The following is a 25,275-nucleotide window of genomic DNA, read 5'->3' as shown; positions in this document are numbered from 1 at the left end:
TTTATTTATTTATTTATTTATTTATTTATGGTGTTGGGGATTGAACCCAGGGCCTTGTGCATAGAAGGCAAGCACTCTGCCAACTGAGCTATATCCCCAGCCCCTGAAGTACTTATTCTTAAAGGAAAAAAAAAATGTTTAAAATTCTATACCATTGAAGATTCTAAAAATAAAATGATGGTTCACAACAAAGGTAGCAATAACATAAAAGTTCTGGTTTTACTGATCCATTTAGTTGAGGCATTTTTTTTTTGTGGTAGAAATTATGAGACTTAAGAGTATTAGAGAAAATCTATCAGGGCAAAAATATCAACTATCCTAAATGTAGATTTCAGAAGTAAAGTACATTTGCAACTTTGAGGTTTAATAGACTGAGGCATTATTCTTTGGCCATTTGTGCTAAGTGAGCCTTCTGTGCAATGATGATTTTAATTTAGGGCAAAAAAAATTGCTTTCTATAAAAATAATAGTAGTAGAGCTCCATTTTTTATGTGTGAATATCAAGATAGTCTCTTAGGTTCTAATAGCAAAAGAAACAGGTTATCAGATTGAGTGCATTGGTTCACATTACCCCCAAATAGGCTAAATAATTGGAAATTGAAACTTGTTTGTTACTAGGTGGTACCTATTAATTTTTCATAAGGCATCTCAAAGAAATTCTGAAATAGTATTATTTGTGAACTTTGTCAAAGTGTTGTTTCAGACAAATGAGAATTTAGAAGATGATAAGTTCTTTTTTTGTGTGAGTTACAAAGAGTAGAAATTAGCTACACAGTAAAGGAAAGATTAATGGAAAAAAAACAGTACATTCTGGTCCGATTCTCATTTTCTTCCAATAATTAATGGTTATAAAATTGTTTAAAAGTAAACATTGGGAGCCGGGGTTTTGGCCCAGAATGCGTGAAGCACTGGGTTCAGTCCCCGGCACCACATAAAAATAAACAAATAAAATAAAGATATTGTGTCCATCTACAACTAAAAAAATATTAAAAATAAATAAATAAAAATAAAAGTAAACATTAGGCCAGATGTTGTGGTGCTTACCTGTAATACCAGTGACTTGCGGAGGCTGAGGCAGATGGATCTCAAGTTCAAGGCCAGCCTCAGCAATTTAGTGACACCCTGTCTGAAAGTAAAAAATAAAAAGGGGCTGAGGAAAATAGCTTAGTGGTAGAGCACCCCCTGGGTTCAATACCCAGCACATCCCCCCCAAAATAAAAATAAATAAAAGTTAACGTTGACATTAATGAAAATCAGTTTGCAAGTGTAATTTACAGTGAATTAGTTACAATATTCTAGTATAGTGACTTAAATGAATGAGTTTGGTATTTAGTGTCTTGAGTATTGGAGCTCTTGCTGTCTTTTGACTATGCCTTAGTTTCTGATCTAAGGAATAGGAAAAGGTTTTTCTTATAGCCTGATGAATTCTGTATTACCAAGTCTCATACAATCTCAAATTTGCCTTCTACTCTGGAAGGTTGAATTAGATTTATTTTAATCCATTCACCTGGCTTTTTACCTTGGACACTCTGACTTACAGCAACTCTTTCTGTTGTCTGTATACCAGAAAACTGATATCTAATGCAATGTCTAGTAATATAGTTAGATGCTCTAATATATCTTATGAGAAGCATTTTTCTTGGTGACTAGACTTATTCCTCTGATTTTGTTTAAGATATTTAAAACTGTATAATTTAAGATAATGGTATTGTATATTACCTGAGTACTTTGTAGTTCAAAATCTTTAATGATTGTTTTCCCCAAGCTGGTGATCGAACCCAGGAGATCATGCATGCTAGGCAAGCCCTCTACCACTAAGCTGTCATCCTAGCTCCCACTTGAATGATTTTTTTTTCACTTGTATGAAATGGGAAAAATCAAAAGCACGTACAGAATTTGTCTAATTGTAAAGCAGAAAATTGGGCTGGGGATGTGGCTCAAGTGGTAGGGCACTTGCCTGGAATGCGCGGGGCGCTGGGTTCAATCCTCAGCACCACATAAAAATAAAATAAAGATGTTGTGTCCACCGAAAACTAAAAAATAAATATTAAAAAATTTTAAAAAAGAAAAGCAGAAAATTATTTCAGTTGTCCTATAATTTGTTCACTTTCACTGAATAGCAGAGTGATAAAAAGCCCTTGCTTTATTTGCATTGAAAAGAGAATATATCTAACTTTGTAGAATCAAAATCAGAAATTACCCCTCATACATGTGCTTCTGTATTAAAGGGCTTTTTACTTTGAAAACAAACATTGTTTTCTAGACCCTATACTTCCTAGGAAATAGCCAACCATCTCTGACTTTAAAATTAATTTTTGGAGTGCAGATATAGTGGTAGAGCAATTGTCTAACATGTGCTACACCCTGGGTTTGATTCTCAATACCATGAAAAGGAAAAAAAAACAAAAGAAGAAGAAAGAAAGAAACCAAAAGAAAATAACTTTTTAGTTTAGTATAAGACTGAAACTAGCCAATTCAAAGAGGTATTGTGTGCTTATGACAAGTAAATGTATGACAGAACTGTGGCAATTGAGTCATACCCAGTAAAGAATACCCATAGAGTAGTAGCCTTGCCAAGTTTTGAAGAGTGGAAGATTCGTGTTTAAAATCCTGTCTAGCTGTAGCATTTTCACTCTGTGTGTTTGTAGCGCTGTAGGCAGTTTTGCTGTAATGACTCTTAAGTGGATTCTATTAATAAATGTAGTCCTAAGTGCAGTAATGCTGTTCTGAATGTGGGTGTGTCTTTTGCTAAACAACAAAATGCCAACAATCAATTTCTTTACTCCAGAGCAGCCTCCGGGTGACACTCGGAGAAAAGTAAGTGATTTTCTAGGCTCTTGCACCATGGCTGTTGCATGAAGATGACTTATTGTGAAAGTTTGTGTGTTTTGTTGGCTTATTATGTTAAGTTTCTGCCTCTCTATCTTTGAGCTTTATTTGTAGTATAATTCTTTTACTTGTGGGGATTCAGGTTTCACCCTGGAAGGACTTTGATGTACAGTTCGAAGAGTGAAAATGTCTCAGACACTTTTTTTCTCTTCTGGTATTAAGTTCTCTTCCTAACCACCCTTCTAATTGTCCACCCCCCACCGCCCCCAAAATAAGTTTCTCCAGTCTGAATTCTGGCTGGTGACGCTAAATTCTCCAATCTTAGTCTATTAATAATAGATTACAGTCTTTGAAAATAATATAAATCTCTGTCTAGATTATAAGTCAGGACTTCAAGTCTCCTACCTTAAATAATAAAGCCAAAATTAAAAATTTCAAAACTAATAATTTGCTTTTTCTATTGGCAAAAACTGCAAGATTTGCTCTGCTTCCTCCTCTTCTGGTTTATTTTACCTAAGTAAATAGCACCAGATGAGTGCAGTGTACCAGGCTGCTTTGGAAAATGTGAGTCAGTGTCTTTAAGAAACAGTCTAAGTAGAGTTCTAACTCAGTAAGGATTACAGACTCTTGTACCTTTTGCAGGTAGCCCCAAGGGTGAATGAAGAATGATGGTGGTGACTTGGAATTTCTCTGATTAAAGCTTTGACTGTGCTCATGGAGGCTGTCAGGAGCACTTCTCTACCAGATCCAAATACTTTCCATTCAGGAGATCCAAAAAGTTCCCTTGTAGGATGATTTTTTTTTCCAGAGTACCATGCCAGTTGTATATAATTTTTATATATTCAGATCTGTCAGTGTTATGCCAAAAGCTATCCTGGGTGAAACCTATGGAAAGTTGAATGTGTTCATTTGGAAGCATTTCATGAGTATTGTCTTTGTATGCTTTATTGTATTTTGTTTTAAACTGTTTAAACAAAGTTATCATTGTGTGATCATTTCTAGATGTCAATAGTTTATGTATTTTCCTTTTTTTACAGTACTGGGGTTTGAACCTGGGGTACTTTACCACTGAGCTACATCCCCAAACCTTTTTTATTTTGAGATAGGGTATGCTAAGTTGCTAGGCTGGTTTCCAACTTGTGATCATTCTTTCTCAGCCTCCAGAATAACTAGGATTATAGATGTGGGCCACCACATCTGACTTTATATATTTTTCAAATACTTGGAAATGAATAAAATGTTTTTCATGGTATAGGAAACTAAGAAGATCTTAATAGTATTGGTTTATTTGCCTGAACAGTTTGAGATTATACATCATACTAATAAAACTATGCATGTTGCATTTAAACACAATAGGCTAAATATTTCATTCTTTTTATTGATTTAGACCTTTTTTAAGTCTCAAATAGTATAATGAACTAACTTCCCTTTCTTGTGTCAATATCAGACCAGACATCTTTCATAATATTGCTTTTGTGCTGGGTGTACTGGCACTATGATCCTAGTGACTCAGGTGGCTGAGGCAGGAGAGACCCTGTTTCAAAATAAAAAGTAAAGAGAAGTGTGGATGTAGTTCAGTGGTTAAGCATTCCTAGGTTCAATTCTGGTACAAAAACAAAGAACTGCCTTTCTTTTTCTTTTTTTTTTTTTTTTGAAGGGGAGGGTAATGGGAATTGAACACAAGGGTACTTTGTCACTTAGCTATATCACCATCCCTTTTTATTTTTTTATTTTGAGACACGTTCTTGCAAAATTGCTAAGGTAAGCCTTAGATTTAGTCCTCCTGTCTCAGCCACCTGAGTTGCTAGGATTACAGGTGTGTGCCACCACACCCATCTTGCCTTTGTTTCTTAGTTTGTTTGCTTTCATAAGTGAAAGTTAGGCTGTCTAACTTCAGACCTAAAGAATATTCACAAAGTAGAAAGCCTCCATTTTAGGATTGTTTCTAGTGAGTTGGGGTCAGTGAGGCAGAGGAACCACAGCAATCACTAGCGTAGATGATTTCATGCAATTCCCAATTGCCCATGAACTGTAATCCCAATTACCTAAAGAATTTTTCTACCTTCCTTCTTCTTCCCTCCCTCTCTTTCTTTGTGGTGCTGTGGATTGCACTTAGGGCCTCATACATGCCAGGCAAGTACTCTAGCCCTGGGCTACACCCCAGCCCAAGAATTTTATTTTCTAAAACTAACACTTTTGAATAGTTTTCTGTACTCCAGGATAGTAGAAATATTTGTCAAGTTGCTAACTAAGCACATCAATAGTTTAGTGAATGTGTTGAGGTAGCCAGCCCCAGGTTAAATGAAAACTGATGATGGTGACTGGGAATTTCTCTTTGATGAAAGCTTTGACTTGCCTTTGACTTGGTTTGTTTGTTTCCTCAAAAAGAGCACATCTTAATGTGAAGCCTAGTGAGACAGTATATTTTCTAAGTGTCCCTGACATGGAAGGACATAGGTAGTAACAGTGAATTATTTGTAGTTTTTCCAAAGGCAGTTATTTACCTTTTGGTACAGGGATTGGACCTGAGGGAGCTTTGCCACTGAGCTACATCTCCAACTCTTTTTTTTTTTAAGAGTGAGAGAGAGAGAGAATTTTTTAATATTTATTTTTTAGTTTTCGGTGGCACAACATCTTTATTTTATTTTTATGTGGTGCTGAGGATCGAACCCAGCGCCCCGTGCATGCCAGGCGAGCGCACTACCGCTTGAGCCATATCACCAGCCCCACTTTTTATTTTTTAATTTGAGACATGGTCTCACTAAATTGTCATAGCTGACCTCAAATTTTGATCCTTCTGCCTCGGCCTCCTGAGTTGCTGGGATTATAGGCAGAAAACCTCCTCATTTCAAACTTTGGTTAAATGATTTTTGTTTTTTAAATATGTGTCAAGACAGGGATGGGGATGTGGCTCAAGCGGTAGCACGCTCGCCTGGCATGCGTGTGGCCCGGGTTCGATCCTCAACACCACTTACAAAGATGTTGTGTCCGCTGAAAACTAAAAAAAATGAATATTAAAAAATAATAAATAAATAAATAAATATGTGTCAAGACAGACAAGGTTCCTTTCTTGTGAAGCTTGGCATTCTAATGGAGAAGATTGGAAATAGATAAACAAACTGCAGTGATGGCTACCATGAAGAAAGTAAAGCAAGGAAAATAATTAGGAGCCTACTTTGCCTGACAGTCTTCTCCGAAGAGACAACTTTTTTTTGGTACCAGGGATTGAACCCAGGGGCACTTTACCACAGAGCCACATCCTCACCATCCCCCTTTTTTTAATATCTAGAGGTAGGGTTTTGCTGAGCTGTTTAGTGATTGCTAAATTGCTGAGGCTGGCTTTGAACTTGCAATCCTCCTGCCTCAGTCTCCCTAGCTGCTGGGATTACAAGCATGTGCCACCACACCTAGCTTGAAGAGACAACATTTAAGTGACACCTCTATGTTGAATTGAGACAGCAATGAGAAAATGGCAGGGAGAGTGGTAAGGGAAGAGATCAGAGAGGTGGGCAGAGGTCAGATCATGTGAAGAATCATAGGCCAGAATAAGAAGTTTGGGTCTGAAAGCAACCCACTGAGTTTTCTGGTAACAGGTGACATTGATTTTATTGAGAGCAAGAGTATGTGCAGAGGCTAGAAGTTGAGAATGGGATACTTAAAGACTGACGTAGCATCATAAACTCTAAACAAATGGGGAGTTGTCATTCCAGAGTTCATGGTTTAGACTTCTTGCTCAAATTGCTGCTCCAATTTTCTCTTGTATCTTTCTCACTTGTGTGAAGTACGTGGCAGGTAGTAACCAGTATTTTAAGATTGTTTTAAAGACAAGATCATGGGGGCTGGAATTGTGGCTCAGTGGTGGCACACTTGCCTGGCATGTGCAAGACATGAGGTTCGATTCTTAGCACCATAAATAAATAAATAAATAAATGCCTATCGACAACTAAAAATAAATAAATAAAGTTTAAAAAAAAAAAAAAGACAAGCTCATTTCAAAGAGTTACAGTGACATTAAATGATCCTAGAATTGGTTTCTAGAGATAACTGTAAGAAGCAAAATAAATCAGGGACTAGGGCTGTGACTTAGTGGTAGAGTACTTGCCTTTCACATGTGAGGCACTGGGTTTGATCCTCAGCACCACGTATAAGTAAATAAAGGTATTGTGTCCATCTACAACTAAAAAAAAAAATTTAAAACAAAATAAATCAACTATTGGTGAAGCTCCACTTAGGATTCTGTTTCTTCCATTTTCTGTGCCATTTTGTTTATTGAATGGCAAGTCATCAAAAGTAAACAGCAATACAAGGAGAAGAATAGAATAACACATATTGAATACCTGTTATATAGCAGGCAGCTATCCTCTTGATATATTTTATATCATTTTATAGTTACAACAAGCCTGCAAGATGGGAATTATACTGCTGCTGAGAAAGCTGACCACCAAGAGATAAGAATGACTTACCTTGGTTCGCAGGGCAAGTGATAGACCTGAATTCAAATTCTGCCTCTTTCAGGCTCCTGAGGGTATGATCTTTGTGTTATACCATATGTTTCACTTAAAATAGCATTTTCTTTCCCAAAGATTAGCAGATGTTAGGCATCAAAAGTTTCTTAGACAGACATAATTGGGAAATGGTGGGTTAAAAAAAGTTGAATAAGTAGTTTAGTACTTCCTTATGCTTTGGGTATGGGAGTATGAGACCCTATCAAAAAAATAAATAAATAAATAAATGGCTGGGGATGTGGCTCAACTTATTAATTCTAAGTTACCCAGGGTCTCACTAATTAGAGGAATAACACAACAGTGAAAGTGGTGAAGAGCTATATGGCTAAGTCTTAGCAATACTAAAAATAGACCAAGTTAGAAATGGAATTTGTTAAAAGTGGTCAGTTTTGCTTGACTAACTTCTTCTTAGTTCTTAGTGTCAGCATAAGTGGTGAGGAGTAGAATCCTACTTCACTTCTTTTCCCATAGATATTGTCAACTGTTTTGAAATAAGATGTTCCATAAACATCAACCTATCAAGGGATTATATTAATTTCCCTGGCCTGGGCCCAGATCTTGTCTGTGCTATGTACTCACATTTTGAATTTTGAATTTCATCTCCTTGGCCCTTATTTTTGGTATTGAAAAATAGAGATATCTACTTCACTGAGCTATAGGGAAGATCAAATACAATATGGAAATGCTCTGAAAAATATATTATATTTAAATAACAGATTTAAACATGACTTTCTTTTGTAAGGTAATTTTTTGGGAGGTTGAGGGTACCAGGGATTGAATTTAGGAGCACTTGGCCACTGAGTTACATCCCCAGCCCTATTTTGTATTTTATTTAGAGACAGGGTCTCTCTGAGTTGCTTAGCGCCTCGCTATATTGCTGAGGCTGGCTTTGAACTCTAGCTCCTCCTGCCTCTGTCTCTAATCTCTCAAACCATTGGGATTACAGGTGTGCGCCACCACGCCCAGCTAAGCATAACCATTTTTATGGGCTCCTATGCAGAGCCACTTCCTTGGTGATTGTTCAAATACCGCCTTGTCAGAACATTCTCTACTTGGATCTTTCTAGCTAGTGCTGAGCCAACAACCCTTCATGTATTCACAAAGATTTTTTTTTTTTTTTGTTCTGACTAGGGACCAGGTTTTTCTTTTTGTTTTGACACGAGGGATTGAACCCAAGGGTATTTTACCACTCGGTCATATCCTTAACCCTTTTCATTTTTTATTTTCAGACAGGGTCTCACTAAGTTGCTTAGACTCTCACTAAGTTGCTGAGGCTGACCTCAAACTTGATCCTGCTGCCTCAGAGTCCTGAGTTGCTGGGATTACAGGCATACACCACCACTCCTGGCTAGGGACCAGATTTCTGAATGTAGCATATGACATATAAGCTGGCCTTGGGTCTCTCCATTTAGTTGAATACACATCTGAAGAAAAAGGGTCTAGCATGGTGGTACACACCTCTAAACCCAGTGACTCAGGAGGCTGAGGCAGGAGGATCACAAGCTTGAGGTCAGCCTGGGCAATTTAGCAAGACCCTGTCTCAAAATAAAAAAATAAAAAGGGCTAAGAATTTAGCTTAGTGGTAAAGTGCCCCTGGGTTCAATCCCTTGTTATTCCCTCCCTCCAAAAAAGAAAAGAGTGTCAAAAAGAAAGAGAAATATAGATCCCAAGCCACACAAATAAATTTAAGTCAAGAAGAAGAAAACCAAGCCATTTAGATGAAGAAGAGCTGTTGTCTGCCGTGTGTTTTGCTTTCAACACTCAGACATTGCTGAACACCTTCCTTTAGGCCCTCAAAAGTCCAGAGGCATAACTCCCCCATCTATGTGGCAGGGCAGGGCTCTGGCTTCATTTGTAGCATGAGAGCACAGAAGGAGGGAGCAGGTTGCTTCTGCAGCTGGGGATACAGCTGAGAACTGGCAGCTCTGTTCCTGACCTGCAGCTCAGTGCCTGCATTGTCACCTTGCTTTATTTGGAAAATCAGGGAATGACTAGCCTGGGCTCTTGGGTTATTTAAGAGAGGACTACTTCTGGCCACATTTTCCACACAGCAAGATTTAGCACTTGATCTTTTTGAGATCTTGCAGTTAGGTCCTTAAAAGCAAGACCCTCAAAGAGAAGGAAATTCAAGAGACCTCTCTACCTTTCTATCCCCCTTCTTTTTTCTACATATGCCTTTCTCTAGACATCCTTGCCCCAAGTAAGAATTTCATAGATATTCCATATGCCATAGTTTATGGCATTCCTCTTTTTTTTTTTTTTTAACAAGTGAATTAGTTGTATGAAAGGACAAGCAGATTGACAGTTTACTGGAACAGCCCCTTATCATCTCCCAACATGTGTAGATATTGCAACACTTAACTTGCTCAGGTATCATTGTTGATTCCTACACTGTACATCTTGTGTTTTCTCTTCAAATAGTGTTGGTACTGTTTCTTTGCCAGAGTCAGGATTTGTGTGTTTGTTTAGATTCCAGTTTCCTCATGGGTTTAAATTACCACCTTCACCCAACTCCAGTCCCACCCCATTTTCTTTGTTAACCTGTTTTTCTTTTTCTTTAGACCAATGAGGCAAGCTCAGAGTCGATAGCATCCTTCTCTAAACAAGAGATCATGAGTAGTTTCCTGCCAGAAGGAGGATGTTATGAGCTGCTTACCATTATAGGTAATGTCCAGAGACTGTCATTGCTTTTCTGTTCCAGGGGACTGCTGCAGCTTAGCTCAATTAGTAGGATTCACAATGACAAACCTGGCTCCTGTGGATCTTCTTTGTTTTTTTTTTTTCTGCCAACTATGCAAAGAAATCAAGTTTCCAGGAGAAACTCTTTTGCCATTCATAGCTAGCTAGAATGGTTGACTAAGAAGGAACTGATAGGAGAAAACCCAAGAAATGTCAGTCATCGGGCTGGGGTTGTGGCTCATTGGTAGAGTGCTTGCCTAGCATGTGTGAAGCACTGGGTTTGATTCTTAGCATCACATATAAATAAGTAAAATAAAGGTCCATTGATAACTAAAAGGAAAAAAAAAGAGAAATGTCAATCATGAAAGTAACAGTAGGGAAAATTTTTAATTAAATTTTTTGTTGAAATCAAATTCTTTTTCCATTAACGAGATTAGAAGCTGTTGTTCTTATTTATGGCATTCCTCTTTTCTTTTAGGCAAAGGATTTGAGGACCTGATGACAGTGAATATGGCAAGATACAAACCAACAGGAGAATATGTGACAGTACGAAGGATTAACCTAGAAGCTTGTTCCAATGAGATGGTGACATTTTTGCAGGTAATAAAAAATGAATGTGACTCTTAGAAGTTCCATAGTAATTGTAAGACATCTCTCACATCAATCTTCTGAAAGTTCCTGCAAAGGATCTCATCAGCACACACTTCATGGATGGCTTCTTGACTTCAAAAGTCAAGAAGCTTTCAATGGAGAATCTTAGGCATTGGCCATTATATGTATTTTATGCTCCCTTCTTCAAATATTCCTTTGTGGCTCATTCATTATTTAAAAGACTGAGTAACTGGTGCACAGTCATATATAGTAGTAAGTGGCAGAGACAGCATTCAGACCCAGGCAGTCTTGTTTCCAATGCAGAGCTTCTTGCCCTGCTGCCAGTGGCTATCTTCTAGCTCTTAGCATCCTGCTTGCCTTAGGTTCCTTCCTTTTTAGGAAGAAAGTAGTTGCATTCTTGTTCAACTGAGAAAGACCACAAGTCTAGCAGCTGACTGGGGCCTAGACTCTCCTTGGCTAACATGGCTTGGAATTAGGAACCTGCTCTGTGTTATATTCAATGTTCTTGTTTGCAGCCTTTCCTCTTCTTTGTTTGCAATGTTTCAATGTTTTCCCTGAATCCAAGCTTGCCTGATGGTGCTCTATTCTCAGTTCATTTGTTCAGAGTAGGTTGGTGGGGCTGAGGATGGAGCAAGGCTGCCAATAAAGCAGCTTAGTTATTTTAGAAAAACACATCTAATTTTGTTCTAGTGCTTGCTAGTCTGTGTAATTCTTTTCTTTTTTTTTAATATTTATTTTTTAGGTGTAGATGGACACAACACAATGCCTTTATTTTTATGTGATGCTGAGGATCGAACCCAGGTCCTGACTGTGCTAGGCGAGCGCTCTACCGCTGAGCCACAATACCAGCCCCTAGACTTATATGTTTGTTTTTATAATTTATTTATTTTATGTGGTGCTGAGGATTGAACCCAGTGCCTCACCTCACGCATGCGAGGCAAGTGCTCAACCACTAAGCTACAACCCCAGCCCCCCCCCCCCCTTTTTTTTTTTACACTTCTATAGCTGCTTCTGAGGAAGCGATCCCTTGGTTTAAGATTGTTGAAAAACATCTTATGTTTCATAGTTGTCATTTGTTCTTTATACGTTGTTTCTATCAGTTACTAGGTTTTTATTTATAATAGAAAAATTTGTTTTTGTTTTCTTCAAGAGGAGTTCTGTACCTTGGTCTTTGAAGTTGAGCTAAGCTTGCTTGCAGGCTTCCTAAATCGTTAATCAGCAGTTTATTTTCATCATGTCTGAGATGGCTAACTGGAACCTTCCAATGTGTTGACAGTAGTTTCCCTGTCTGGTGGGGGATTATTTCTTGAGGCTCAGTACAGAGCCACTCTCAGGCCTAAGCAGGCAAAACAGACTGCAGGCACAGCAGGGCCTACTTCTCCTATACTGGCTTATCCTAGAACTCTGAGAAGAACACCCAGAAAGAAGTAGGTTCCCATGTTATTCATGCTCCCACCTTCACATTGGGTATCATTCTTCAGGGCTCCTTGATTTTGACTTCAGCTTTACCATTGCTTTCAGGGGGAGCTTCATGTCTCTAAACTCTTCAACCATCCCAATATCGTGCCATATCGAGCTACCTTTATTGCAGACAATGAGCTGTGGGTTGTCACATCATTCATGGCATATGGTGAGTGGGAAAAGGTTCCTGGTATAGAGGGTTCTAAGAACTCTTTTGGCAGATTGCTTATGTGCCATCATCTTCCTCTGTTACCCTTTGCTTCCTCCCCACAATTCTTTTCTTCAGGTTCTGCAAAGGATCTCATCGGCACACACTTCATGGATGGCATGAATGAACTGGCAATTGCTTATATCCTGCAGGGGGTGCTAAAGGCCCTGGACTACATCCACCATATGGGCTATGTGCACAGGTACACTCTTTGTTTTTTCCTTTATATTTTTAGTTGTAGATGGACACAATACTTTATTTTATTTATTTATTTATTTTTAATGAGGTGCTAAGAATTGAACCCAGTGCCTCACCCATGCTAGGCAAGTGCTGTACCACTGAACTACAACCCCGGCCCCCACAGGTATGCTCTTTTTGCAGGTAGGTACTGGGTATTGAACTCAGGGGCACTCAACCACTGAGCCATATCCCCAGCCCTATCTTGTATTTTATTTAGAGACAGGATCTCACTGAGTTGCTTAGCACCTTGGTTTTGCTGAGGGTGGCTTTGAACTCGCGATTCTTCTGCCTCTGCCTCCTGAGCTGCTGGGATTACACACATGCGCCACTGCACCTGGTAATACACTCTTAAGTGACTTCATCCTCTATTAATAAAGAGCAAATGCTGTGTGCTGTGGCTCATGCCTGTAATTTCAGCAACTTGGGAGGCTGAGGCAGGAGGTTCACCAGTTTGAGGCCAACCTCAGCAACATAGTAAGACCCATCTCAATATAAAAATAAAAAAGGGCTGCGGATGTAGCTCAGTGGTAGAGTAGCCCTGTGTTCAATTCCCAGTCCACAAAACAAGCAAAAAGAACCTGTGACCATGTGCCCTCAGGGAAACAGTTGAAAGTTAACTGGAGTTAATGAAGCCAGAGTTTAAAATCAAGGATCTGGGGCTGGGGATGCAGCTTAGCTGGTAGGGCGCTTGCCTCACATGCACAGGCCCTGGGTTCAATCCCCAGCACCCAAAAATAAAATAAAATCAAGGATCTGGGTCTGACCTTGCCACTGATGGTGGCATTTAGCCTGTTAGTGGTGAAGCCACTGTTTTCTGTTTACTGGGCAGCTTGGTCCTGAGTATTAATGTGAGAGGAAAGAACATCTGACATGGACCACTCCCCTACTTCCTTTCTAGTGTGCCTTCAAGTCAGTCCTAAGATGAGTGGCTGCAATAAAGACAGATTTCTTAATAGGTGGTGTCAGGAAAACTGGTTTATAGTAGGAAAGATGATAAAACTGGAACTCCATCTATCTTCATATCCAGAGAGAACTGCAGGTGGATTAAAGCCCTAAATGTAAGATTTAAAACTCAGACTTAAATAGAAAACAATGTGAAGAAATAGTTTTTGGTTTTTTTTTTTTTTTTTTTTTGATACCAGGGGTTAAACCTAGGGGCACTTAACCATTGAGCCACATCCCCACCCCCTTTTTAAATATATAGTTTATTTAGAGACAGGGTCTCACCAAGTTACTTAGTGCCTCACTAAGTTGCTGTGGCTGGCTTTGAACTCGGGAAACTTCTGCCTCAGCCTCCTGAGCCACTGGATTACAGGCGTGCGCCACCACACCTGGCAAGAAAATAGTTTTATGATCTGAGACTAAAAACAACTTTTAAACGTTTTAGAAACATAAAACATAAGGCAAAAATATAGATGAATTTGATTATATGAAGACTCAGTTCCCTATTCAATAAAGGATATCATGAACAAAGTGAAGAAATGGGTAACAGAGTGGAAGAAGATGTTAGCTTTGTCTAAGATACACAGGAGCTTAGAAATAAGAAAATTTTGCAAAGCAATGAGAAAAGGACAACAAAGAATAGGAAAATGGGCAAAGGATATGAAGCTTATAAAAGAGAAAATCCCCAAAAGCAAACAGTCATAAGAGCCAGCACTGAGGCCTAGCAATCAGAGAAAAGCAAATAAAGCTAAGATATCACTTTATACTCTTGAAACTGGTGGTGGTTCAGAGTTTGGGTGAAGCCCAGTGCAGTGGGAACCTGAAAGCTTCTTTTCAGATAGTAGAAGATGATTGATGCAGCCAGTCAGGTACACAGAACCAAGACAATTAATACTGCCTCTGGGGTATGTGCCCCAAAGAAACTGTCACATAGCCCCATGAGGGAACATATGTATCAATGTCATTGGTCATATTTGTACTGAGTAGAGGCAGTATGAGTATCCCTCCCTGGAGACTGGGAGAATGAGAATAAAGTGTTAGATTCCCACCCTGGACACAAGGAGGCAAGTAGAAGCAAAGATCAGATATGTAAGATATATAAAGAGAGCTATCAGGTGGGTCTTGAAAATATAGCACTGAGAAAGGAAGAATGAGTTGCATAACATTCTTAAATTTAAAATATATATACAAAACAAGTAAATTTAAAATGTACATACAAAACAATGGCATACTTTACAAGAATGCCTATAAGGGGCTGGGTTGTGGCTCAGTGGTAGAGGGCTTGCCTAGCATGCACAAGGCACTGGGTTCAATCCTCAGCACCACATAAATGTAAAATAAAGATATTGTGTCCACCTAAAACTTAAGAATAAAAATTGTTTTTAAAAAAAGAATCCCTACAAATAAGAAGTACAGATTAGATTATTAGTGGAAGCTAGGGGGATGTGCATAAAACAGAACAGGAGGGCTGGAGGTGTGGCTCAGTGGTAGAGCGCTTGCCTAGCACATTTGAGGCACTAGATTCCATCCTCAGCACCGCATAAAAATAAATAAAATAAAGGTATTGTGTCCATCTTCAACTAAAAAAGAAAAAAAAAAAAAAAAACAGATCAAGACATAGTAAGTTTTAAAATCTGATTGCTGGGTGTGGTGGCACATGCCTGTAATCCCAGTGACTCAAGGGGAGGAAGCAGGAGGATCACAGATTCAAAACCACCCTGAGCAACTTAACTAGGCTATAAGCAATCTAGCCCTGTCTCAAAATAAAATATAAAAATGGTTAGGGATGTGGCTCAATGGTTAAGTGCCCCTGGGTTCAAACCCTGGTACCAAAAAAAAAAAAAAAAGGGTTGGGGTTGTGGTTCAGTGGTAGAGCACTTGCCTAGAATGTGTGAGGCACTGGGTTCGATTCTCAGCATCCATAGAAATAAATGAATAAAACAAAGGCCCATCAAATTCTAAAAAAAAATATTTTAAAAAGTGATATGTACATGGGTTCATACTATCTTCTCTTTTTTTTGTATGTTTGAAGTTTTTCATAAAAACATATTTATATATAAAATGTATAACATACACCTGGGTGTGAGCTGAATAGATGTAGTGTGTAAATACTGAGGGTTTTTAGTGTGAGGCGCTCCTATTGCTCATTATCTTTCTTTTCCTTCCCCACCAGGAGCGTTAAAGCCAGCCACATTCTGATCTCTGTGGACGGGAAGGTCTACTTGTCTGGTTTACGCAGCAACCTCAGCATGATCAGCCATGGGCAGCGGCAGCGTGTGGTTCATGATTTTCCCAAGTACAGTATCAAGGTCCTCCCTTGGCTCAGCCCAGAAGTCCTTCAGCAGGTCTGTGCATAGGGTCCCAAGGAGTCCCCATCAATTCATGATTTCCCAAGGAAGCTATAGGAATTTCCCAGGGATGGGGTGGGATGCTCTGTATTTCTGAGTGGGCTAAAGGGATCCTGGAGGGAAGGGGTCCCTATTGGCCAGATATGCATTGGTACTCAAATTAACATGGATATTATCTACCCACTGCAGATAGATGTTGTTCCCACTTGCTGGGGTCCTATTTCAACTCCCCCTGGGGAATCCTTCCTACCTTATGGAAGAGTGAGCATTTTGGTGCTCTTGCGACCCCTATGCTGAGCAGGAGCATGGCCCCAGTGCTCCTTCCAGAGTACTACATAGTAGCACTAAACATTTGTTCCTTGTAAAATAGCAGCTAATCTTCAGCAGTACAGGCAAGGAGAGTCATTAGCAGCTGCTTCTGATTGTGGGAAAGGCATTCTTTTCCTCCTCAGTTTTGTTCAAATCTTCTTTTTCTAAACAAAGACCGGGACTGCAAATGAAGTCATCTGTGGCTTTTTTCTTCTGATTTAGAATCTTCAGGGTTACGATGCCAAGTCTGATATCTACAGTGTGGGAATCACTGCCTGTGAACTGGCCAATGGCCATGTCCCCTTTAAGGATATGCCTGCCACTCAGGTGAGCCTGTAGCCCAGTCATTCCCTTCTTACCTACCTTCCTGCCTTCCACAAATGTTTCCTGAATACCTGCTACATAAATTACATAGATTAATGTTAGCTCAGATGAAAAGACACGGTCCTTTTCTTCAAGAAGTCAGGGATGGTTGTGTACTTCTTCGTGTCCTTCTCTACATGATAAATACTGTTGTCATGGAGCCCAGTCCAGTGAAGGTGGAGCCTGGAATTAGCAGTGCAAATGGAGGCCCACCTACCATATGTCTATTTAAAATGTATAAATCAAGCTAACCAATTTTTATAAATTTATAAAATATCTTCTACCTATTTTCTGTCTCCTACCTTGAAAGGTCAGTTTCTCATTTGGAATTCTTAGACATCTGAATTTTGTTTTGCTTTGTAGTACTGGGGATTGAACCCAGAGGCACTTTACCACTGAGCTGCATTCCCCAGTCCTTTTTATTTTTTATTTTAAGACAGGGTATCACTGAATTGCTGAATCTTGCTAAGTTGCTGAGGTTGGCCTCAAACTTGTGATTTTCTTGTCTCGGCCTCCTGAGTTGCTGGGATTATAGGTGTGTACCTCCGTGTCTGGCTAACATTTCAGAGTTCTGTGCCGCCTTTCTGACCCACACCTTTGGAACCTCCATTCTGCAAGTTCACCTTCTATTCATGCCCCTACGTATGGCTACCCTTTGGCCCACCCTCTGGCCTTAGAATACACAGCCTGTACCACAGTCTGGTTGGACAGGCCCAGGGAAGAGGCTGATCCAGACCCCATCAGAATCAGGAAAGTGGACCTAGAAGAGTCATCTGGGCAAGGGTTACCTGGGTTCCAAGTGCCTGGAGCATGGCCTAGAATGAGGAGGGGGCAGGCATGAACTCTCAGTAAGCCTCTCTCTCTCCCATCTGCGAACTGTTCCCCCTGTTGGGAGAGGGAAGCTTAGGAATGGCCAGACCAAGGGCTGGGGATGTAGCTCAGTAGTAGAGCCCTTGCTTAGCTTGCATGAGGACTTGAGTTTAATCCTCACTACCACATACACACACAAAATAATATATGTTATATAAAATAATAATATATGTATATACATACACACATATATTTTTAAGCAATTAATAAATATTTATATTATTATTTCATCTTTAAAAATTCACCTACAGCCAGGTATGGTGGTGCCCGCCCGTAATCCCAGCAGCTCAGGAGGCTGATGCAGGAGGATTGAGAGTACAAAGATAGCCTCAGCAACTTAGCCAGGCCCTAATCAACTTAGCAAGACCCTGTCTCAAAATAAAAAATAAAACATGGGCTAGGGTTATGGCTTGGTGGTTAAGCACCCCTGTTTTCAATCCCCTACCTCCCCTACCCACAAAAAATTGACCTGCACAACTTACCATGGCAATATGGTTGAATAATATTAGAGTTGGGGGTGTAACTCAGTAGTAGAAAGCTTATCCAGCATGCTGAAGGCCCTGGGTTTAATTCCCAGCACTGTAAAAGCCACAAAAAGAATGACCAGATGAGCCCTCTAGAGGAGGGGACCAGGGAGGCTTTGAGGAAGGAGGCATTTGGGTCAAGCCTTAAAAGCAAATATCAATTTACTGTGTGAAGAATGGGAACAAAAACAGACTCTTTAAGACTCAAGAGTCAGGAAGGAACAGGATCTTCTAGGCACAGTGCCACATTCCTGCAATCCCAATGATTTGGGAAGCTGAGGCAGGAGGATTATAAATTCAAGGTCAATCTCAGCAATTTAGCAAGACCCTGTCTCAGAATAAAAAATAAAAGACCTGGGGATGAAGCTCAGTGGTAAAGTGGTCTGGGTTCAATCCCCAGTACCAAAGAGAGAAAGAAAAGGATCTGGTGAACAACATCAGCAAAATGTTGTCAGTGGCTAAGGTACAAGTGCTTTTGGGGTGGGGGAAGCTGCTTGGTGATGAGGCTGGAGAAAGAAGCAAGGGAATCTCAAGGGCATCTCATGAAAAGCTTTGTATTCCATTCTAATGTATAATTAGGCTCCTATTGCAAAGCATATGGAGACTTGCTAGAGGGATTGTTTGTTTGTGGTTCTGGGAATGGAATCCAGGGCCTCATACATGCCAGGCAAAAACACTCTTTATCACTGAGCCACATCCCTAGCCCCTACTGGAGGATTTTAAGTATGGGGTGATCACATCAGACACATATATTTTAGAAAGGTCATTCTAGCAGCTGGATTCGATCTGGTAGATGAGTCAGGGGGGTGTAGAAATGTAGGTAAAGTGCCGGGCACAGTGGCTTACACCTGTAATCCCAGAAGCTCGGAAGGCTGAGGCGGGATAACTCAGTTCAAAGCCAGCCTCAGCAATAGTGAGGTGCTAAGCAACTCAGTGAGACCCTGTCTCTAAATAAAAATACAAAATAGGGCTGGGGATGTGGCTCAGTGGTTGAGTGCCCCTGAGTTCAATCCCCAGTACCAATAAATGAATGAATGTAGGTAAAGTCCCAAGAAAAATAATTTAGTAACAGAAGAATGCTCAGGTTCAGATTTATTTATTTATTTTTAAACAGAGAGGGAGAGAGAGAATTTTTTTTAATATTTATTTTTTAGTTTTCGGTGGACACAACATCTTTGTTTGTATGTGGTGCTGAGGATTGAACCCGGGCCACACGCATGCCAGGCGAGCGCGCTACCGCTTGAGCCACATCCCCAGCCCTCAGGTTCAGATTTAGAAGCAGCATTTATGCAGGTAGAACTTTGTGCAATGCCTGCGCTTTTCAGTATGGCAGCCACCAGCCACCTGCAGTTATTAGCATTGAAAATGTGACTAGATTCAGGGGCTAAATTCTAAACATGATTTAAGTTAATTTAAATGTTAATAGCTACATGTGGCTAGTGGCTACTACACAAGTGCAGCCCTAGAGAGATTCCTAGGTTTCTGGCTTGGGCAGCACATGAAGTTCAGGAGGACAGCAGTATTCAAAGTGGACTCGTTTTACATGTATTGAGTTGAAGGCTTTGGAACAGTCACCCAATCCTGGCCTGCCCTGGCACACTGCTTCTGCAGCCTGCCACTGTAAAAACCCAGGATATGGTACTATAGGTTCTGCATTGTGGACCAAATTGGACCCACCTGGGTATGGCAAATGGGCTGGGCCTCAGAGAAAGTGACCTGGCTGCTACCTCTACCCTGAGATGAAGGGTTTACAGTTAAAGAAATTTGATGTCTTGTAAAGGGAGAGAGGCAGTGGTGGCCCTTCCAGCGATGGTAGGGGCACTTCTTGCAACCCCTCCTCTCCTTCTCCTGTCAACCTATGTAGTGGGGAGCTACTGAGTCAGTGACCAGCATTCCTTTGGAAAAGTTAGACTTATTCCACTTCCGTCTTTTCTCTGTTCCCAAAAGATCATTTGCTTATGGGGAAGAGTTTATTTATGAAGAGACTCCTAGGTCTTCCAAGGCCCCCTCCAGCCCAGGCCCTGGCTCTGTCCTTCCCAGATGCTGCTGGAGAAGCTGAATGGCACAGTGCCCTGCCTGTTGGACACCAGCACCATCCCTGCTGAGGAATTGAACATGAGCCCTTCACGCTCTTTGGCCAACCCTGGCCTGAGTGAGAGCCTGACCACCAGCAACCCCCGGCCCTCCAATGGCGACTCACCTTCCCATCCCTACCAACGAACCTTCTCCCCCCACTTTCATCATTTTGTGGAGCAGTGCCTTCAGCGCAACCCGGATGAAAGGTATCCCTCTGGCCTTGGAGCCAGGCTTTGGGGTAGCAGAGGGAGCTCCAGAGTTGGGGCAAGACTTTTAAAAGATGTACCTCTCATAGAATCTATAAGGGGGCTGGGGCTGTAGCTCAGTGGCAGAGTGCTTGCCTGGCACGTGTGGGGCACTGGATTCAATCCTTAGCACCATATAAAAATAAAAGTTCTGAAACATTAAAGAAGAAGAATCTGTATGGGTTTGGGCTCCCTGGAAGAATGAGGGGCCAAACAGTAAGAGAGATCAGCTCATGAATTTGCTAAAAAGCCAGCCTGGATAGTTCTGGATGTCATTTTTGGTGAGCTGAGGGAAGAAGTAGAGGTACCTGAGGATAGGATGTCAGCAACAGGAGGTGGAGCTGGGCATGGGTGATGTGGATCTCTTCACCTTCTTCTCCAGGCCAAGTGCCAGCGCCCTCCTGAGCCACTCCTTCTTCAAGCAGGTACAGTAGCACTGCCTCAGTTCCTGTTTTTTTCTGGCCTGTTGTTCTACTGCCCATGATTCCTTTAGCTGTGGGGTGTTCAGGAATTCTCTACTATTCCTTTTGAACTAGAGAAATGACCATGTTTCTGAAGCCACTAAAAGGCACTGCTCCTTCCTCTCTATCATATTTTGGCTATGACAGGGCATCTGTCACTGGGCCATTGTTCCTGCTCTGTGTTATCCTGGGGCCTGAGCAGCAGGATCCATCACCCAGTTCTCTTCTCCCCAGATCAAGCGACGTGCCTCAGAGGCTTTGCCTGAATTACTTCGTCCTGTCACGCCCATCACCAATTTTGAGGGCAGCCAGTCTCAAGATCACAGTGGAATCTTTGGCCTGGTGACAAACCTGGAAGAGCTGGAGGTGGACGACTGGGAATTCTGAGCCTCTGCAGACTATGCATGTTCTCCAACCTAGGGCATGCAAGGCCCAGGAGCCCTTGAGGGGTGGCACATTCCCACCCTCGTGGGTGCAGACTGGGTAGAAAGGACCTTCTGTCAGCAGAGCAGGCTATGGACTGATTGGAAGGGCATCCAGGAGAGATTTCTGCACTGCTTTTGAAACAAGGGAATCCCAGGCACCAGGGATTGGGAAGGGTCAGAAAGCTGACAGGTCCTGTCCTACGAACTCAAGCAACATCCTCAAAAGAAAGAAAAGCTGCTCTGGCCTTGAGGCTGAAGTCTAAGTCTAAGTTGACTCATCAACTTAGGGAACTGTCACCTCCTCTTCCCATCACTTGTTCTCTTGCCAGCCTGATTGTATTCTTTTCCTCTGCTCTCAGATCCTTTGGTCCATAAAGGGGCAAGTCATTAGCAGTTTGCTTCCCTTGCTCTGAAGCCTCTCCTTAATAACTGAAGGGAAGGGTCTGTCTTTTTTAAGCATCAAGTTAATAAAGCTGGGGCAGTCCATCCTTATTTCACTTATCTCTTGGACCTTGACTCCTAAACCTTCCCATAATTCATCTGTGCAGCTCTTTCCTTTCCCAAGTATCCATCTTAACACCTGCCAGCTGCCCTGGTGCGTCTTCCAAGGGCCATAATGTCTTGCCTTGCCTGAAGGCTTAAAATCCTTATGCTGTGTTAGTTTCGTTGTCAGAACAAATTAAAATTTTCAGAGAACCTTTTAGAGAATGGCTTAGTGTTTGCAAGCTCACAGAAGCTATAGGCTTGCTTACTGGTATTTGTGCTTCCAAGGATGGCCAGGCTCAGGCTCTCCTCATTTCACCCTGGTCCATTCCACCCAAAAATGGGCCTACAAGTGATTGTGGGAGCATAGAAGGGACACCTTTCACTAGGTAGATAGACCAGTTTCTTTTAAAACCCATAAGAGATAGTCTTTTAAATACCCCAAATTTTAAGACTATTAATTTTTGCTTGTGGCCATCAAACCACCTGGAGCTGGAAGGGTCTGTGTGCTAAAGACTAGCCCTCTGCAGGACCTCTTCTGGGCCACTGAGGGTCTGGGCAGAAGATGCTCACCTTTGGCAGGAAAGGGTGGAGGGTTTTGTCTTGTAACCTGACTTGTGGAGTCTCCCTACCATGGGTACTAATGTCCAAAGAGCAAGAAACCTTAGAACAAGACCTGCCCACTCCTGTCATTTTTCTTTTTTTCAGTACTGGGGATCAAACCCAGGGGTATTTTACCACTGAGCTATATCCCAGCTCTTTTTATTTTGAGACAGGTCTCTCTCACTGAGTTACCCAGACTGGACTCCAAACACTTGTGATCCTCCTGCCTCAGCCTTCCAAGTTGCTTGGGTTATAGGCGTTTGCTCCTGGCCCTGTCGTTCTTGTCAGCCAGTGAATGGGAGCAAAAGGATGATTCCAACCTTGGTCTCCTTTGTGGTGCTTCACAGACATGTGCACGTTCATTTGCATGTGTTTGTGCATGCCCCAGCACAGTGCTTTCTGCCTTGCTGGTCCTTTCTGATGAAGACTCTGGCCCAAGCACTGCAAATGTCAGATTAAGGAAGTGCCCCTCCCTTTTCCCTGAGCCTGCTCTGAACTATCAAACACCCTTACTTTCCACTTCCTGAGAAATTTTTTTTTTTTTTATTTTTTTAATATTTATTTTTTAGTTTTCGGCGGACACAACATCTTTGTTTGTATGTGGTGCTGAGGATCGAACCCGGGCCGCACGCATGCCAGGCGAGCGCGCTACAGCTTGAGCCACATCCCCAGCCCCTCCTGAGAAATTTTAACACCAGTTTAAAGAAAACATTTATATTTCTTCCCTTGAGCATTTACAGGAGCTGAGGTGAAGATAGGGGTAGAGGACCTGAAATGCAAGTGAGAAGCTTCCATCACATCTGTTTCCAGCCCTTCTCCTAACCCCTACCCAGTTCATTTTTTCATGGAGTCTTAAGTTCCCTTGTTTTGTTTTTTGGTACTAGGGATTGAACCCAGGGGCATTCTACCACTATCACTGGGCTGCATTCCAGCCCTTTTAAAAGTTTTTTAGACAGTGTCTTGCTAAAGTTGCTGAGGCTGACCTTGAACTTATGATCCTCCTGCCTCAGCTTCCTGAGTCCCTGAGATTACAAACATGTGCCATTGTAACCAGCCTTAAATTTCCTTTTCTTAACATATCACCATATTAGTTTTCTTTCCTTCCAGATTGCCTTCTCCACGCAGTCAGCTCATCCTCAACACCGAACTACTGATCTTGTGATAGTTTCCTGCAACTCAGCCCACAGATTGTCCTGGGCAGAATATGGTCCTCAGGGCTGGCTCCCAGATCGTGCTCTGTAGCCAAGAAGCCCGCTCCTAGTGTCTGGGAGGGCTTCACCTTTCTTGTATCAAACAGCTCCCTTGGATGACAGGTGTGGACACTTTCCCCAGAGACACATGCAGTTGTGGAGGGTTCTCACACCTGTAAGGGAATCCTCAGGCCCACAGTGCCAGGAAAACACAGGTTCCTTTAGAGGTAAGCCAGAGGACTGACAGAGAAAAACCAAATACAGTGTGGGTGCATCCAGCCAGCCAGGAAAATGTTTGGGGGCTGGGCAGCTCCTTGCTTCCCTGCCAGGCGGCAGGCAGGGAGCTGTTCTGTTCCCTGACAAGTGTGTGGGCCCAATCTGGAGCCACCAGTTCTATTCCTGCCACAGTGTGGGAACATGCTGTTTAGGGCTGTGTTTTGTGAAACAGCCTTCAGCCTGGTTTCAAGCAAAGCCAAACGAGTCGCTGGGACCCAGAAAGCCCCAGGCTCTTTGCAGAGGTCCACAGGGACCCCAGCACAGCTGAGGTTCCACTCACAAGTGGCTGTCACTTTTAGACCTGCTCTGTGCAGGGCACACCTGCAGGAGGCAATGCTCCTGCACTAACTTTGTTCCCCTGAATGTCACCTCAGACTTTTAGGCCTTAGCTCCCTTTTGCAGAATGAGGTTTGGGTGCTGAGATTTGCTTGCTGGTGGGATGGAATAATTCTTTCCCTGAGGACTTGCCCTTGGTATCCTTGGAAGGCCAGACGTTAGTGAAACAGACTGAATTGAGGACCCGCTGAATTAAGACGAACTTCCTCGAGGAGAATGGAAAGGGAAGGCTTCAACCCTCACTCTAACAGGTGCCAAAGAAGCTGAGAGGGAGACTCCTGCTTGGCCTATTGAGCACGGACTCACTAAATATATGTGTATTTTGTCCCGTTTTGCCTCTCTTCAGGCCAACTAAATCTACATATGCACATCACCTGGCTTTTGTTGTAAGTTGTGGCGGCTTCAGTGTCACGGGCTAGAGAAGCAATCTAGCTGTTTCTTTCCAGTTTGGTCAAACTGCATAAAGTTCACTTTTTCTTTTCTTTTGCCTTTTTCTTATGCGGGCTGCAGCCGAATCCAACCAGCCAGAAAACTGGCAAGGGCCCTGGGTCGGGTTGCCAGTAACATTAGTAATGCCACAAAGTCAGGCCACAGAAAGGCTTCAAGACGCCAGCTCTGGGAAATTGCGGCCAGCAGCCTTGTCCGCCCCTCTCTACGGGGCAGCAGAAGGCGCATTGGGGTAGCAACCCTGCCCGACCTCTCATGCAGGTCAGCTCCGTGGCAAGCGGCCAGCCAAGGCCACTGACAGCGATTGCCCCGAGCCCTCCCTGCGGCCCCTAACACTGGCCTCGCAGCCTCGCGGCGGGGCTTGGCGGGACCGCGTGCCGCTGCCATCTTTCTCCGCGGGCTGTGCAGGCGCGGGAGCGGCCCCTGGCGGCGGGAGGACCCCGCAACCCGAGGGGGCGCGGGAGCCGAACCCAGGGTCCCTGCCTTGCCTCCAGGGTCGCCCCAGTGGGGTCTCTCAGGCTGCGGGGCCCACACTGCGCCGGGCGGGAACAGGAGCTGCCGGAAACCTGCGACCACGAGGGCCAACGGGCAAACTGAGGCTGCGAAAGGCTCAGGCAAGCTCGAAGGGGCTGTGCCAGTAGTGTCGTGTCCTGAAACCAGACCCTGCACTGGTCCCCGCAGGAGGGGCGGTGTGGAACCTCGGGCTCCGGTCCCCACCTCTGTCTTTTCCTCAAGCGCGGCTGCCCACGGCCCGGCGTCGTCGAGAGCCGGCAGACGGGGCGGCCGGTCCCTGGAGCCCAGCAAGCCCGAGAGGCTGCGTGGGGTCGGCGCGGGGGGCAGACA

The 25,275-nt window shown here is 42.6% G+C and overlaps 1 protein-coding gene across 9 annotated transcripts in view; it reads left to right on the top strand.

The window, feature by feature from the left end:
• Positions 1 to 21,589, top strand: part of Strada (STE20 related adaptor alpha) — a 31,858-nt gene extending 10,269 nt beyond the window's left edge. For 4 of the 9 annotated variants that reach the window (XM_027946257.2, XM_027946256.2, XM_027946260.2 and 1 more), the window contains 9 exons: positions 9,896 to 9,998; positions 10,492 to 10,613; positions 12,147 to 12,255; positions 12,373 to 12,496; positions 15,650 to 15,821; positions 16,356 to 16,460; positions 19,931 to 20,172; positions 20,594 to 20,636; positions 20,907 to 21,589. In XM_027946257.2, the coding sequence (XP_027802058.1) occupies positions 9,896 to 9,998; positions 10,492 to 10,613; positions 12,147 to 12,255; positions 12,373 to 12,496; positions 15,650 to 15,821; positions 16,356 to 16,460; positions 19,931 to 20,172; positions 20,594 to 20,636; positions 20,907 to 21,059 (1,173 nt within the window). In that variant the 3' untranslated portion in view covers positions 21,060 to 21,589. The other 5 variants (XM_027946255.2, XM_027946252.2, XM_027946253.2 and 2 more) reach the window with 3 other exon arrangements.
• The last annotated feature ends 3,686 nt before the right edge of the window (positions 21,590 to 25,275 follow it).

This window comes from Marmota flaviventris, chromosome 17, assembly GCF_047511675.1.
Source record: "Marmota flaviventris isolate mMarFla1 chromosome 17, mMarFla1.hap1, whole genome shotgun sequence".
Lineage (NCBI taxonomy): Eukaryota > Metazoa > Chordata > Mammalia > Rodentia > Sciuridae > Marmota > Marmota flaviventris.
This window is presented reverse-complemented; position numbering and strand designations above follow the sequence as displayed.